Source organism: Megalobrama amblycephala, linkage group LG2 (genome assembly GCF_018812025.1).
Source record: "Megalobrama amblycephala isolate DHTTF-2021 linkage group LG2, ASM1881202v1, whole genome shotgun sequence".
Lineage (NCBI taxonomy): Eukaryota > Metazoa > Chordata > Actinopteri > Cypriniformes > Xenocyprididae > Megalobrama > Megalobrama amblycephala.
Window position 1 is genome coordinate 61,240,309 of NC_063045.1, and position 18,483 is coordinate 61,258,791.

General features: G+C 35.4%; 1 protein-coding gene across 1 annotated transcript; it reads right to left on the reverse strand.

Moving 5' to 3' along the window:
* Positions 1-121: 121 nt before the first annotated feature.
* opn4xa (opsin 4xa) lies at positions 122-17,657 on the reverse strand. Its single transcript, XM_048181342.1, is given in 10 exon segments — positions 122-2,135; positions 3,333-3,494; positions 4,350-4,439; positions 4,441-4,525; positions 4,614-4,721; positions 8,469-8,630; positions 9,706-9,877; positions 10,279-10,482; positions 10,572-10,705; positions 17,269-17,657. Coding segments are annotated over 10 exon segments (1,650 nt in total). The 5' UTR covers positions 17,466-17,657; the 3' UTR covers positions 122-1,799.
* Between the last annotated feature and the right edge of the window lie 826 nt (positions 17,658-18,483).

Below are 18,483 nucleotides of genomic sequence, written 5' to 3' on the forward strand. Positions count from 1 at the left end.
ATTTATGAGCTCCTACAACTTTTGTCCTCCTAACTGAACTCCTTTCCACAAATTGATCATAGAAATAAAAACAGTATAAATAAAAATGAATAACACGGTTTTCTCTTAGTCTTATTAAGTTCAACCGTAATCAAAGCACTCTCTCAATATTCAAAGTGCAAACAGATGATACAGAGCTGAGAGATGGTTACAACCCCACAGCCCAACCTAAGATAGCTTTCATATTAGGAGATATTTGCATGCATCAGGGAGCTGCATTCAAAATGCTGGGTATTGAAATCATGTTTGAATGCGCGTTCGCGTTTTACTTTCGCTTTCTATTTCGCGCATACTCTGTGAATAGTAGGGTTGGGTACCGAACTCGGTACTTTTAAGGGCACAACTGAATTACATCGGTACTGCATAGTACCGATTCACATTAAATCAATCGGTGCCAAATTTCAGTACCTGAGAATGCATCTTGTCACAAGAGTAAGGTATGTTAGAGAGAGACCATGCAACGTCACACATGCAACTTGTTTAAACACAACACACAGGGCAATGTCTAAATGCTCTGAAGTGTGGTTACATTTCACAAAACTAGATGCAGACTGAGACAACACAATTTGCAATATGTCTATAAAAACTTGCTATAAAACTAAATAATCTATGATCCGCGTTGCAAGCGTTGTTAATCTGCACAGTTCCACACAGAAACCGCGTGCTCAGTATGTTGTTACATACTAAGTATTGTCACAGTCATATTTTCCATGTGTTGCTAGTCAAACTCCAGCTCTGACAGCATCGTGGGGAAAATGAAACAAGACTTTTGTGCTACTGTGCTAAGGAAACACACTCACGGCACGTGTCCGAACGTAACGAGGTGAAGAACAGGGCGAGAAACGGTCTTTCATTTTCATTTGAGTTCTCCGATGTAATGCAATCTTATGCATGCAACAGCGCATAAAACATAACAGTTTATTGTCGTCTAGTGTGTACAATTTCTAAATAAATAAAAAATAAATGTTTAAATTGAGAGGTTTGGGCTTATTTTTTTACTGAAATAATTTTTTTTGTTATAACACAGAGAGAAAAGTACCGAAAAAATTCAGCATCGAATTTCTGGTACTGGTACCGGTTAAAATGTGAACGGTACCCAGCCCTAGTGAATAGGGAGTGGCGGTGCTGAGCACACATTCTACAAGATAAGACATTTGTCTGATGCTTTTTTTAAGCTCTGTTGCGCAACGAATCCTCCGCCATGGTCTTGTCAGTCATCTCGTGTTGGATGAGCCGGATGGAATTGAAGCAACCGATATCCAACTGAATTAAATGGTTTTTATTTCTATAAAACGTCAGTTGTAGCGGTGGCATATTCTATCCTAATTTCACCCTCACACACTGTCATGTCAATATAGCGACACAACTTTTCACCTCGACGAGAAATCATCACATTTTCACCTCGACGGCACGAGATCTCGTCACACCCCTTGAAATGAATTCGGACTGATTTTTGGCCTTATTGTGATGCGAGTTACTCGTTTTCGTAAGAATGCTCTTTGTTTAAGGGCAAGTAGGTTTGGTGATAAATCGCAAACACAGTGGTTGTGTCACTCTCAACTACTTCCGCAGTCCGTGCTGTGGCTGAAGTGGCGTGAAGTTGAAGCAGCTGATTATCTGCACGCAAATTAATTTGGCCCGATTGCTTTTCCAACAAAAAGGCTGATGTGAAACTCTCAGCGGAAGACTGTGGTTCTCAAGTGTTCTGACTCGTCTTCAGTGAAACACAAACTTAAAGAAGAGCATCATCTGGTTCGGCCTCAGGAGAGGAATTTCTCCACAGACTCCAGAAGCTCGCTGGAGCAATTCAGGCTTTTGAGGTCCAGTATTAATTTGTCTTCTCTGCTCTGCGTCGTCTGCTGCTCCTCTGATGTGGGGGCGATTATGATTTGTGGATCCTCCGTGTCTTCGTAAAAAGCCAAACCATTGCTCAGGAGGCTTATAGAATTGCTGTCTTCCTGTTCCTCATTGCACTCCTCTTCTTCCCCTCCTGGAGTGTTTTTGGCCATGAGAAGCGGGACGGTGGCCATGTTGATGGACTCGGATGCCAGGTCAAGGCCACAATCGATCAAAGAGCCGCTCTCTGTGACTGCAGGCTGTGATAGACAAAACATTTAAATTCATGCATTTGATGCTTTTATCATTGTACATTTAAAGCTATACTTACTATTGACCATCTATAAACAAAGGCAGTGGCTAATTGCACTAAGTAAAAACAGCAGTTTATTTGCAAGAAGTGTAAATAGTCGTTAGATACTATTTGCACCTCAGTATTTTAGTACATTATAAAACAGTATGCAATGTGCTATTAGCCTATTAAATATTAAGTATTTGTCGCTGTGATGAACAACATTGCGAATACAAAAAATGAAATGGCTGTTTGAACAATTTTTGAATCATTCAGTAGCGCAGCTGCTTTGTTTCCGGGGTAACCGCTGCATTTCTGCTGTCAGAGAGTGCACGTGCACTTTCATTCAGCGCATCTCCTTCACTCGTTCCGCCATGTGCTTCTCATGCACGTTGGGCTTGTTTACATCAGCGCACGTGTCTCTTTGACGCAGCATACAGCGGTGTTGTGCATTTTATATGGTTGATGGGGAAAGTATTCTTAAAGTGCATTATAAAAATGAATAATTCGTAATCAATAATTATTCACGGTAAAGTGCCTGCATTAACAATATCGTGCATATTCATTATCGTGATATATCATATTACCGAATATCAGCACATGTCTAGTCCACACATACATAGGTATTTTTACAATCAGTTTATTTCAAAGGAGATGACAGTGCGCACTTCGACATCACAAGCCAACATCTCCGATTACACTAGCTACGCGACAACTCTGCAACCAGGAGTTTCTGAAAATCTTCACCCTGGTAGGAGTTTTCAGAAAGGTTTGGTTTCATTGACCTGATACTATGTTGGCATGTGGACGAAACGACTAAAGTGCATAGAAAAAGCTGTGGTTTTGAAAATACCCATGTTCGTGTGGACAGGGCCTGAGGCATATTGGGAGTTTCTGCTCTTTTTCTGGGTAAAAATAGGAAAAATAATCCTTATCCCTAAAGAACTTTGAGGGAAACATGTAAATCAGTATGTTTTTCTCCAGTGTACAGAAGTGTATAGGATTATTTTTTTTTTTCACAATGGATGCATAAATCGCAATTTTAACCAGAAAAATCGCAATTTGATTTTTCCCCAAATCGTGCAGCCCTAGTGTATAGTGCATTATTTGGGATGCAACTAATGGACTATTTACTGTAGTCACTCTTGTGAAGCACATACCTTACCTTCTCTTCACTGCGCTCTTCCTCTCCTCGGCCCTTGTTCTTCGTCTTGCCGTGTTTCGTTTGCGGCTTCCGTCCTTCATCTCTCAGCAGATTTGCCGACTGTGAGTTTCTGAGGATCTGGCTCTTTTGCTCCACAGGATCTAATTCTACATCACTCCAGACCTAGAAATGACATGTTTAGCATAAAAGTCCTGCCATTTCTACTACTTTAACCACAATGAAACATACAGTAATAGCTAGTCTACTACTTAAAGGGATAGTTCACCCAAAAATGAAAACTATTGCATTACACTGCATCCCAAATTATTATGCAAGTGACATATCAGTAAGATTTCAGTACATTCAGATTTTAGTTTTTCTAAGAAAATGTTTATTTGTTTATTTATCCATGTCTTTTTGGTATCAAAAGACTTGGTATTGGTATCTTAACTGGTATCAATCTCAGACAAAATAATTTGTCAGATCTATGGAAACCCTACTTAGATGTTGTTCCACATTATTAAGCATGTCACAGTTTTCATGCAATATGGGCAGGAAGAAAGATCTTTCTGAAGATGAAAAGCATGAAATGGTGCAATGTTGTGCAAAAGGCATGAAAACAACTAATATTGTGTGAAAACTGAATGGAGATTATCAAATTATCATAAGATTTGACAAACATTCCTTATTTAAAACTTTATACAACAACACAAGTGTGACTATTTTTTTTTTTTTTTTTTTTACGATCATTTAGCTTTGCCTTGAATTAAGTCCTTCATTTTTTTTTTTTGTGGTCACATAGCAACTGCCGAAAAAGTCACAAACTTTCATACCATTCCGATGAAGTAGCAATTTTAATATTTCAAAACACCAGAGGGTTAAGCATATGTAGATACATACTGTAAAGAGCATATAAGCAGATTTTAGCATTATATCTTCAAAAAGTTGCAGTCATAATATTGCATGATGTGCAATGTGGACTCACTGAAGAAGATAAAACATTTCCATTATTCAGTCTCCTCTTAGTAAAATACTGACCGTGTCTGAAGTGGACATAGAGGAGATTCGCTGGAACTTGGCCTTTGACCCTGATGACTGTCTGCTGAGCATGTGCTCCTTGAAGGAAGACTTCACTGTTCGACACCGAGATGCAGTCTTTACGTGAAGACTGGGCTAGAAAATGCAGACACGGCACCTTCTCTGCCAGAGTGTCTCTGAAAATCAGAGTCAAAAATGCACACTGCGTTATATGTTTTGCACAAAAATTGTGTGGTTTGCTAAGGCGTTTGCACTTGAACGAACCTATATTTGGAGCGTATGATGGCGTAGATGAAAGGATTGTATATGGCTGATGCTTTGGCAATTACTGCAGGAACTGCCTTAGAATATGGAGAAAGAACGTGGCTGTATCTGGAACATAAAAACAACAACCAAAACACATCTTTATTCCTGGTACATTTCTGGTACTGCGGCATTGAAATTCATGCTGAAACCCACAGTTACTGACGTCAGAATCCGCGATAGTTTTTACACTGCGAAAAATTGTCTTTTTGCCTCGTTTTCAATTACAAATATCTAAACATATCTTAAGCAATTTTGCTTCATTTAAGATTTAAGTTCAAGTTAAGTGAGTTTATGCTTAAAAAAAAGAAAAAAATGTCAATGGGGTAAGAAAAATAATCTTGTTGTCTTTTTAAAATCAGTTTTTTTTTTTTTTTTTAAGCATAACTCAATTTTGTTTAGTTAGACTGCGAAAAAAATATTTTCTTAGCATTTTTTTCCTTGTTTTTCAGTACAAACATCTACAAAATCTTAAAATTAAGTTACATTTACTTGAAAAGAAAAGTAAGATAAGTCTTGTTTTATGAACAAATATAAAAATTAAGTGAGTTTATGATTGTTATTTTAAGCATAAACACGTTTTTTGAAAATTTGTTTTTCAGAAGATGACTGAATATCTTACGAAAATATGCACAGTATCTTGATTTAAGAATGTTTATATATTTGTACTGGAAAACAAGACAAAAATACTGAGGATGAACATCTTTTTTTGTGTATTTTGTAGTGCATTTGTAATGGAAAACAATATACAATATATTTTTATATATTTTTACACTGCAAAAAATTGTCTTATGTGTTTTTGCCTCGTTTTCAATTACAAATATCTAAACATTCTTAAATCTTAAATGAAGCAAAATTGCTTAAGATATTAAGTCTTGTTTTAAGTTCAAGTTAAGCGAGTTTATGCTTAAAAAAAAAGAAAAAAATGTCAGTGGGGTAAGAAAAATAAACTTGTTTTCTTTTTAAATTCAGTTTAATTTTTTTGTTTTAAGCATAACTCAATTTTGAATGTTTAGTTACACTGCGAAAAATTATTTTCTTAGCATTTTTTTCCTTGTTTTTCAGTACAAACATCTACAAAATCTTAAAATCAAGATACATTTACTTGAGAAGAAAAGTAAGATAAACCTTGTTTTATGAACAAATATAAAAATTAAGTGAGTTTATGATTGTTATTTTTAGCATAAACACGTTTTTTTTATGTTTTTCAGAAAACGACTGAATATCTCACGAAAATATGCACAGTATCTTGATTTAAGAATGTTTAGATACACTGTGAAAAATTATTTTCTTAGTATTTTTATGTATTTTAGTACAAATATCTATATATTATTTTTATTTCCCCATTGACATGGAACTTTTATACGGAAGAGGATTAGGGCCAAGCAATAATAAAAAAATAAAACCATCTCGAGATTAAAGTTGTTAAATTTCGAGAAAAAACTTGTTAAATTACGAGAAAAAAACTCGTTAAATTTCGAGAAAAAAGTCTAAATAAAATGTTGAGAATAAACTCGTTAAATTACGAGAAAAAAACTAATTAAATTTCGAGAAAAAAGTCGATATAAAATGTTGAGAATAAAGTCATTAAATTATGACTTTATTCTCATTTTTTCTCGAAATTTAACAAGTTTTTACTCGTAATTTAACAATTTTTTTCTCGTAATTTAATGACTTTATTCTCAACATTTTATCTCGACTTTTTTCTCGAAATTTAACAACTTTAATCTCGAGATGGTTTTAATTTTTTATTATTGCTTGTCCCTAATCCTCTTCTGTACTTTTTCCTTGTTTTAAGCATAAATACTTTTTTAAAATATTTTTATAAAACACTTTTTTTTTTAGGAAAAAAAGACAATATATGAAGTCATTTTGATTCTCAACTAAATGCATCTTGATTTAAGAATGTTTATATATTTGTACTGGAAAACAAGAGACAAATACTGAGGAGGTTTTGTAGTGTATTTGTACTGGAAAACACTGGAAAAAAAGTATTTTTGTAGTGTAGAAAAATGGAGCAACACACCACTGGAACCAAACAGAGAGCCGACTAAATAAAGCTGAAGACCCCTGCTGTGGCTGTTTACATGACATGGAAGTGACCCAGAGGTGTTGTTGGTTGAACGGAAAGAATCACATGGATGGTTATGTCTGTCCTCCAGCAGACTGCACACCAAGGCTTCCCGTCCGCTCTTATAAAGGTGTTAGCATCAAGCCGGCTCGCCCTACGTGAACCCAGCAGCCCTCACTTCAGCTGACAAACACTGTCTTTCACTTTGGACAGTGCTTCTATAAAAGGATGTCTTTTTACCCTGGAATTCTTAGAAAGTCTCAGATCTTCTGCATGGTTTGACTCCCTTTAACAGACTACACATGAATCAGAATACTTCTTTGAGAGATTAGATGAGCTACATGAAAACGGCCATCACTGTTTAGGGCCAAACTGCCGAAAATGAAAGTGTGCATGTATTTTCAATTCAAATGTGAGAATAGAGGGATAATGCATTTTTTTGTAGGCCAAAACCCAGAAATATGACACATTTTAGCACTTCTGGCTCCATCGTCCTAAAGTCGATGTTGAACTAATCTCACCATGGTTCCAAAAGAAGGTTTTCACAGCAATCCCGTAGAAGAACCATTTTTGGTTTCTCAAAGCACTTTTCAGTGAAAAGTTCTTAAAAGAACCCTTTTTTTCTTAGTGTGAAAAACGTAGTGTTTAAAAATCTATATCTCTTTCCACTATAGAGGGTAAGCATGTGACGTCACCGTTGACCGTTATGACTGCGGTTATGTGTTACAGCATTGGTTTTCAGCGTGAATGCTGTGAAAAACACAAAAAACACATCCAAAATGGGAAAGAGCTTTGCGACTGACTGCACAAATAGCTTTGACACAAAATCTGAGGTATATCTTTACAGACTGCTGAAAGCTATACAGAAAAAAAGAAGCAAATAGGTCGCTGCAATTCACAGAAACAACTGGACTCCAGGCAGAGAAACATGTTTTGCAGTTATCATTTTGTTGGATTTTGGGGTAAAATCATACCCCATATATTGTTTTGTTATATATTGTGTCATCAATTAAATATTTACTATCTTATATTCTGCTTAATTGGGTGTTTTTAAATAAACACTGACAAAAACTATAGGGATATGACGATATATATAACATTGATATAAGTGATTAGGCTACTCAGATTTATATTGTAGTTATATAAAATATTCACAGGCAGATTTGCTTTATGTGTCTCCCCGGCGTCGAAATCAGGCACATATAAATGTTAGGAAACACGACTCCTGAATGCATGTCAATATCCATGGATTAGGTTTATTTGACATGTCATAAGGAACACTTTCGATCCTAACCTTCAGTGAAATCGTTTGTTTTACTCGCGTTTTCGCAGTTTCCCCTATTAAATCCAGTCATGCAGCAGGTTCTTTTGCCACTCAGTCCAGCTGAGGGAGCGTGTTCCGGCGGGAAAGTGACGTCAATGCATACCCTCAATAAAGAGAATTTTGTGGAATGGAAAGGTTCCATGGATGTTAAATGTTCTTCATGGAATGCCAATAAAGAACCTTAATTTTTAAGAGTGTATATTAACATTTATGGATTTTCATTTGTTTAAATGTTTATTTGCTGTTGGATATTAATAGAAAAAGATCAAGAGCATAAATGTCCAGGCTAGAGATGCACATGCATGTACACAGCATTAACTCCTTCAGTTCATTGAACAACATTTAACCAACAGCCTAACCAAAGACACAAAAATTACATATATTGTTTGAAATAATTCCAAAAAGTCGCGATGATAGTTACCCTGCCCAGGCGATGAGAGTGACGCAGGCGTAAGGAGACCAGGACAGCACAAACACAATGATGACCACAAACGCGATCTTCGCCAGCTTCCACTCTGTCTTTATGGACTGCTGTTGGATGAGGGTGGTCTTCCTCACATGGCTTCCCATCTTCTCCAGATCTCTGAACACATTGGAAGATGGACAATAAGACTTTTTTTCCACGAATGACATTGTACACCTTGTAGATGTTCCAGTTATGATGACCAGATGTCTTGCCATGACTGATGATGGTGGTTTATGGTGATTTTGAAGATTCCTGTCCAAAAACATTAACTTGACATTAACTTTTTTGCTGTGGCTAGTGGTTTTCCAAAGATACTTGCCATTCAGCATTTTCACTGGCCACAATTTTGACATTGATACCCTGGGGAAAAACTTCCATATAGATATTTTTAATATTATCTCATAATTTTGCAGCAGGTTTATTAGGCTGCTGTCACTTTAAGACCTGACGCACGGATCCATTATACTGTTACACATTAAACGTTCACTTAAAGGGTTAGTTCGCCCAAAAATGAAGATAATGTCATTTATTACTCATCCTCATGCCGTTCCACACCTGTAATACCATTGTTACTCTTCAGAACACAAATTAAGATATTTTTGATGAAATCCGATGGCTCAGTGAGGCAATGACATTTCCTCTCTCAAGATCCATTAATGTACTAAAAACATATTTAAATCAGTTCATGTGAGTACAGTGATTCAATATTAATATTATAAAGCGACAAGAATATTTTTGGTGCGCCAAAAAAACAAAATAACGACTTATTTAGTGATGGCCGATTTCAAAACACTGCTTCAGGAAGCTTCGGAGCGTTATGAATCTTTTGTGTCGAATCAATATAAATCATATAAGTCGTTTTTTTTGTTTTTTTGGCGCACCAAAAATATTCTCGTGGCTTTATAATATTAATATTGAACCACTGTACTCACATGAACTGATTTAAATATGTTTTTAGTACATTAATGGATCTGAGAGAGGAAATGTCATTGCTCCCTATGGACACCTCACAGAGCCATCGGAATTCGTCAAAAATATCTTAATTTGTGTTCTGAAGATTAACAAAGTTCTTACAGATGTGGAACAACATGAGGGTGAGTAATTAAATGACTAAATTTTCATTCATCCCCTGTAACACCAACAATATTCATCCGGATCAAATGAAACGAGTGAGCGTTGTACTATTTTGTACCTGCTTGCATTACGAATGGCGAGGAACATGAAGAAGTAGCAGTAGGAGATGATTCCAAGAGGGATGAAGAACACGAAGCAGCAGAGCATCAAGGTGTAGCTCTTGTTTGCTGGTGTGGACGTCACATAGTCCCATGTGCAGGACGTCATGAGGCCTTCTGGGATATAGGAACCTATCGAAGAACGATTACAACACAGTGTCTAAGATTGTGGAGAAACTTCAAAACATCACATTGTAGAGGTGGAAATCTTCAGGCACCTCATGATCTGATCTGAATCATGATGCAATTATAAAACCATTCTTGATCTACATTTTTTCTTATTAATTAAAGAATTTACTAACTTAACTTTATTAAATTACTTGTTTAATTATAAGTACTTAAAAATTATAATAGGCTGACTGAGCAAAAATATGCAATGTGGTTCAGATGCTGATTGAATTCTGCTATCATGCATATGCGGGGGAAACTAATCATGATTGATGAGAATCATGATGCATGAGAAAATTGATTCTTTTCTCCCACACTTATCATATTGTTCTCTTTCAAAGGCAGAGGAAATACGTGACACTCACTCCATCCCAAAAGAGGTGCAAGACTCCAGGACAGAGAGTAGATCCAGACCAGGAGGATGATAATTAGCGTCCGCCGTCCGGACGTCCAGCGGATGGCCTGCAGGGGTTTGGTGATCACAATGTAGCGGTCGATGGAAATGGCCAAAAGGTTGATCATGGATGTGATCCCGAACAGAGCCCCACAGAAGGCGTACATCTTACAGCCTGCGTGGAGAAGCACACACAAGCACATGGGATATGGAAACAGATCGCAAATGAGTACGTCTGGATGGGAAGATTGGGAAATTAGTTACCCATTTCACCGAACACCCATTCCTTGTACATGCAGTTGACGAAGAAGATTGGCGACTGAGTGATGGCCATGAGAAAGTCACTCACAGCAAGATTCATGATGAAGTAGTTTGGAGGCGTCCGTAGCTTTTTGTTACTGAAACACAAAATACCTTTTTACAGTTTGTTACAATCCCAGTTTCGAAAGCATGTTATTTTTGGCCATTTCCTCAATACACATTAGTAAACTGATCGACTTTGACCAACCAAACACCAACAGCTTCAACTCACAGCCCTTTAAATCTTAAATGCACAGATTTTTCCCGGATGTAAAAAACAATTATTTGCACTTTTTTTTTTGCAGTTGCAGTTTTAAACAGTATGCAATCATACACTCTAAAAATGCTGGGTTAAAAACAACCCAATTTGGGTTGAAAATGGACAAACCCAGCGGTTGGGTTAAATGTTTGACCAACCTGCTGGGTAGTTTTATTTAACTCAACTATTGTTTACAAATGACTGTATGTCTGGCTTAAAATGAACCCAAAATAGGTTGGAATTTAAAAATCAAATTACTAGAGGCAACAATAATAATCAAAAGGTGAACATTTATTAAAAAGCAATTTAATAAATGTTTATTTTTTAATTATTACTCATTAAACTTATTAATAAATGTTCATTACTAACATACTTTGGGTTCATTTTAAGCAAGCAATACAGTTATTTTACTTGAGTTGAGTTGGTCAAAACATTTAACCCAACCGCTGGGTTAAAACAACCCAAATTGGGTTAAAAATGGAAAAATTGGGAAAATGGAGAAATGCAAGTTTACTGAACCTTTAGACAAAATATTTTTAAAAAAAAAATCTAAAGTATCATATTTGACATGGCTCATATAGTATGATATAATGAGAATATGGAGGGAAAAAACAGCTCAGTTTTATTCAGAGGCCCAAACTGACCAAAAATATGCAATTTAAATGCTATTTATTTGGACAAAAAGTAAGTTGCTAAGTAACTTAAGTTGCTTCAGTCCAGTAAGTGTTCATCTTGAAATATTACTAACGATATCAAAGTTATTCTTAAGTTTACTTAAGAACTACAGAAACAACAGAAAGACGACAGGCATGACAGGTTTATCAGCAAAATTTTTATCATGTTGATCATTTAGAGGAAGTTTGTGTATCAAATAGGATACAGCAGCTTTAAAACATCTATAGGGGTAAAACAGTGAGAGAAGGTTCATTGACTCAATGCATGGAGTCGGAGATGATTCATCGCTCAACAATCATTGTGATTGCACGTCATCTCATTAATCGTACAGTCACGGTTCACGCCATTTCCTCTGATTGGAAGTGGCCTGGCATCACCTTATGAACCATCAGGCATTAGTCGCCCTCGATACATCAGCACTTCACAGGATGAACACGTCCTTTCCTAGAAAGCTCTCGGCCGACAGACGACCTCTTGAGAGATGCTTCAGTTTGAGCCATTCTCAGTTAGGGAGAAAATTCACACATATGAAAAGAGTCTGTTATCGACGTGTGATTAACAGCAGTCACGTTTAGTTATTATTAGGTAACACTGGAAATAATCCGCGAGGGATGTGGATTGTGGCTTTGTTTCGCACACATCGGACAATATTAATATGCAGATGCATGAAGCGAGTTACCTTGAACATAAAAAAATACATTATCCTTATTAAAATTTCACAACTTACTTTCTTATCACACATTCCGGTAACACTTTACATAATGTATTAGTACAATGTTGAAATTATCTGCACACTAAAAATGCTGGCTTAAAAACAACCCAAGCTGGGTTGAAAATGGACAAACCCAGCGAATGGGTTAAATGTTTGCCAAACATGCTGGATAGTTTTATTGTTTAAAAACTACTATATGACTGGATTAAAATGAACCCAAACTAGGTTGGAAATTAAAAATCAGACACATAAAAGGTGAACATTTATTAATAAGCAATTTAATAAATGTTTATTATTTAATTATTATTTATTAAACTTATTAATAAATGTTCATTTATTAAACATATTAATAAATGCTTATTTCCTACATACTTTAGGTTCATTTTAAGCAAGCAATACAGTCATTTTTAAACAATAATGGAGTTGAATAAAACTGGAATAAAAATGGAGTTGGAATAAAACAACTCAATCGCTGGGTTTGTCCATTTTCAATCCAACTTGGTTTATTTTTAACCCAGCATTTTTTTTTTTTTTTTTTTTTTTTGAGTGTAACATCAATAAATAAATGCTTTACATAGCTTTATACTACCAGTATTTTTCACTGCAAAAAAAAAATATTTTCATAATGTAATTTTCTTCTTCGGTAAATGTATCTTGATTTAAGATTTGTACTGGAAAACCAGAGAAACATAAACATTTTTGCAGTTTGTTCATGTTGATTAATGCAGTTAACTAATGAAACCTTATTATAAAGTGTTTGCAAAATGCATTTAAACATATGTAAACTTTATGAGCTTGTTGAGTATGTCTAAGCACATTTAGTAAATTCGGTCTTCCACTCAGCAAAGTTAATGGAGATGACTGCTAGAATAAATGAGAAAGCGTTCTAATGAGGTCGGACATTGATTCCTGTCATGTGCAATGGGTCTGGTAAATTAAACAGGCCGTCACTGGCTTTGTTTCTGAATCCTGTCAATGATCATTGAGAAACAGATGGTTTGTTTTCCACTTCCATGCCATCATGTGCCACTGTCACCCATTACCCCTTCACTCCAAAATCCTACAGGCCTGCATGTGCATCTGATTAATTACGGTCAAAAACATTTTGCTTTGTTTACACTCAGTGTGCAACATGTTATATAATTGCGTGGCTTCTTTTCATGACATTATGCAATCACATTGTTAGTGGACCATTGCAAACAGCAGCTTCTAGAAGGCAAGTTTAAAGTAAACACTAACAATAAGGTCTCATTTGTTAGCTTTATTTAATGCTTTATCTAACATAAATTAACAATGAGAAAAATAGTTTTTATTAATACTGGTTAATGCTAGTTAAGGCAAGACACACCAGCTGAATAGGCAATAAAAATGCAACTAATAGATATCACCATGATCACATTAAGAATGGAAAACATTTTTTGTAAGTTTTCTAAATTCTATGTTTAAATATGCAAATGAAGCATCATATGCACTAATTTGCATCACTTCCAGAACATAAATCCCAACATTGGTTCGAAATTCTTGTTTTATTTTGTTGACATATTAGAGTTAAAGGTTTTTACAGAAGGGATTTTGGATATCTCTTTTTGTCACTCCAGAAAGCAGAAAATACTGTCAACAGACAGAAAAAAGTCATTTTTACCATGTTTTAAGGAATAAAATTTTATAAATCAGACGAATGATATATGAACAAACCCCTCAGTAAAAAGCTGCAGAATATAGATAGGAATAAATGTGTAAATTTTGGTGTTTGTAAGTAATGCTGAAGTGGAGAAAAAACTCTTTAAAGGTATGAATTGACAGTCGCGAATAGATAAAAAGCAATAAAATAAACACTTAAAGTTATTTTGGATGTTTTGAGCCAAAAGTCCAAAATCTCAAAATTGACCAGTGTATGAAAAAACTATGGATTTGTCTGTAATGTCTTGCCTTAATAGAAATACAATTATTTATAGTTTGTTCATGTTAGTTCAAAGTGCATTAACTAATGTTAACACATACAACTTTTAACTCAAAAACATATTAGTAAATGTTAAAATTAACATTACATAAAAATAATAAAGACTAGAAAGTTTATTTAGTTAAATAATGAAACCTTAATGTAAAGTGTTAACAAAAATTAAATAAATAAACCATGCAGAATAAACCTTAAGGGATAGATCAAGTATTTAAAGCCAAAATATCAAATGTATAATAAAAAAAAATCAAATATCAAAAAAGTCAATATTCTACACTGTAAAACCGAACAGTGAAATTAATTAAATTAAATGAGTTTGTTTCACTCAAATAATAATGAAAGTTCATTGTACTTAATAGAAAAAAGTTGCATGAAGTCAAAATTTCATTGTAGTAAGCTGAACTTAATATGATTGAGTTGAGCTGCAACAGATTTTTAATTTCCAGCATGCTTTGCGTCAGACCATATAAATAACTGTTGAAATTAAGTGTTATTTTGTGTGTTTTTGCACAAGACTAACATATGGAGATATAAGTTAATGTTTAATGTTGTGTTATGTTGGGATTCAGGGGGGTTCTGTTATGTTAGTTTTGTAGGGTTACCACTGTGGTGAAGAGTAGAGCCTGTGGTTAGGTTGAGGATGAGCTGCAAAACATTTAAGACCACATATGTTGTTTGATTACATATATGCAAGTATGTAATGACAGTCTCTCTGATAGTTATAATAGCATGTCTTATTTGCTATGTAACATTTAACCAAGATCTGAATGTGATGTTTATGTAAATTAACTGTATGTAATTAACATTATGATGAGTTGGGCAAGGGATGCTGGTAACGGGATTGTTAGTGAGAGACACCTGTGCACCACACTGGCCTTGATCTGATTCCATGGCTCTCAGCCCCGCTCCGCCCCACTTGTGACAAAAATTTTAAGTTCTACCAACTTTTAAAAAATGAGTTAGTTTACTTAAATGTTTTGAGGTAATACGTTTCCTCAAATGTTTTGAGTATTCTGAACTTATTGGGTTTTACAGTGTATAAACATTCTTAAAAAATTCTCCTTTTGTTTTCCACTGAAGAAAGACAAACCAGGTTGGAATAAAAGTTCAAAAAGTAAACAAGCTTTCATAATTCAAAATGTGAATGCAGGTCCATCTCTCAGTGTCAGACTCAGACCTTCAGCGCTCATGAGAGTGTGTTTTGTCTTTAGAGATGTAATCCAAGAAACCATCATGGGACTGAAGAGAGCGAGAGTGAGAGATGAACTAAATGTAAAAAGTATGTTTGCGGCCCTTGAGGATTTAGGCTGAATGCGTCGCATAGAGCATTAGATATCATCCGAGACTACTACGAGCACTACTTCATGACTTCAGTCCGTGAGTACTGAAAACACTAAACCTGCAATATACGACTCCACATTCACACTGCAGTTACCATATGTGATATATCAGGCTTTTACAGCGCATTTAGTATGAAATAGTGAGAATATGGAGGAAAAAACAGCTAAATTTTATTCAGAGGCCCAAACTGAGCAAAAATATGCAATTTGCTGCAGAAGCTATGGATATTTATATGGAGAAAGAGTGATGAAAGTGTGATGCTTGTAATGTAAATCAATGAGATCTTTATATAGTATAGCAGATACTTGCATAAAATGCATATAAATATCAATATCTGCCAATAATATAGAAAGTTGTGGGTAACACTTCAGTATAGGGAACATGTATTCACGATTAACTACAACTTTTGCCTCAATTATCTTCTAATTTACAGCTTATTAATAGTAAGGTAGTTTTTGTAGCGTCAAGTAAACCTGCTTCAGTCCAGTTAAAATATTACCAATAATATCAAAGTTATTCTTAAGTTTACTTGATAAAAACCAGTAAAGATTTCACAGCAAAAAACGTGAACCATGAGCTGAAGGAGGACGTTTGTATAATTAAATTATACTAAAAGACTTTTACTTGCTAAAGAGTCTTAACTATCAATTCTATTTCATGCTTTAATGTTGATTATTTTCCTCATATTCTCCATTGTTGCAGCTCCTCTCTTCTCTTCTCTGTCAGTAACGCTCTGTTTAGTTCCTCTGTTTAGAGGAATATTGTGACGTGTTCATTCCCAAAAGAAATCTCAAGACTACAATGGAGGCGTTTCAGGGAGTTCAGAAACACTGACACTGATATAGAGAATAACTCCTGCTGGAGGGACTTTTTCATGTTCAAACAGCAATGTTACACACTAAGTTGAACATGTAAAAAAGCAGAATAGGACCCCTTTAACATGTTCACTTTCATACTTAAATGTGGTTTCACTCCCAAAACGTTGCAGTGTGTATGATGAAGCTGCAGTGTGTCCGCTGTCATCATCTGTTACTGATGGCAAACTGTCCCTCTCAGCAAAGACTAAAATAAATCTGTCAGTATAAAACCACGTCAAGACTGGCAGACTTCAAGTATACAGCAGTACATGTAATTAAAACAAATGATACAAAATAAGCAGTGAGTTGCATAAGCAGTGACTCATAATTTAAGAGAAAAACAAACATTTGAAGCATCAGCACAACTGTTTTCAACATTGATAATAGAAATGTTTTTTGAGCAGCAAATCATCATATTAGAATGATTTCTGGAGGATCATGTGACACTGAAGACTGGAGTAATGATGCTGAAAATTCAGCTTTGATCACTGGATATAAATTACAGTTTACAATATATTCACATAGAAAACAGTTATTTCAAATTGTAATATATTTTACAATTTTTACTGTATTTTTGATCAAATACATGCAGCTTGGTGAGCAGAAGAGACTTCTTACAAAAACATAAAACGAATACTCTTACTGCATACAAACTATTGTCTTATGACATTTTTAGGAGAAACACCTGAGGCCAGATTAATACTTAAATGATATATAATTAAAAAAAACTCTTAAGAGAGCAACCTCTGGGAACTCGTGTTTAATGCTTAACTGGAAACTTTCATTGTCAAAATTATTTGGCACAGCCTTATAAGAATAAAAACACCTTAATATTGAATATATGAGACCCATAGGCCTACCTAAAGAAGGCGTACATGACCAGCAGGTTCCCGATCACTCCCACAGCCCCGATGATCGCCACGAAAAAAGCCACTATGTAGTGTGCATGATCGGGAACGTCCACTTTCCTGAAGAAGCCACGATCCATGTCCATGGGGCCCTCCATTCCTGTGACGACGAGAGCGCAAACGTTACTTAGCAATCCATCAAACCCCATTAAACTCGTAGAGAGTTTATGAAGTACATTCTGACTTGTTCTCCAGGAGAACCTCTTCACAGTGATCTCGATCACAATGTGAAAAACACATTTTTGCTGATGCAAAAGCTCGGTTTAGTGTGGTTATACCAGCGTTTTTTGCTTTGAGCCCTTATCTGTTGCACAAGCGTCCAAGAACTGCGGTGCATGTGATGCGAGAGGCTTAAGGGAAATAAGAACATGCTCTGTTTGTGCTCTTGACCTTCCTGTACTGCGACGCCAAACAGAGAACTGCCTCAAGCTCCAGAAATATGGAAAAAGCAATAACACATGCTGCAGATATACTAGAACATACTTCTTCTTCTTTTAAAAACATAGTAAATAACATTGTCCTTGGATCACATGGTGAATGTGATGAAGGGTTAACACACCTTTAGCTTTAGGATGGAGGTTCAACAATACTTTCCTCATTTGATCAGTGGTTTCAGCTCACCATGAAATCAAAATGGACAATTCAATTTGTTTATGGAGTATTGCAGTGATTATCATAAATTATTTATCAGTGCACATCATTATTGTTTTTAATTCATGTTCCTCATAATTTTGAATCAGAATATCTTCCTCTTGCAACAACTCTTCTCTGATGATGAGGGCGGGGCAAACTGTCAATCACATGAGATCCACCAATAGCAAACCACAACCATCCAATCAATTCCCCACAGACAAAATCAAGCCCCGCCCTACATTTGTTCTTGTTCCAGAAGTTGTTTCACTTGGATATACGTCACAATAGGGAAGAAAAGACGAAAGCAACTTTCCGACTTTTAAGTACTGAAACACTTTCTGAAAAATATCTAAAAATATCCCAGGCTTTATTATTAGAGTACATTTTACAAGAAAATACAATTTTGTTTTTTTCTAAATTGCACATTTAATTCAATGTCACTTGCCATTTCTTTGTAATTATATGTGAATTTTACTAGCAATTTCTGAGTGTTTCTACGTCATTTATTTTTAACTCCCTTTCCCCTAACTTGTT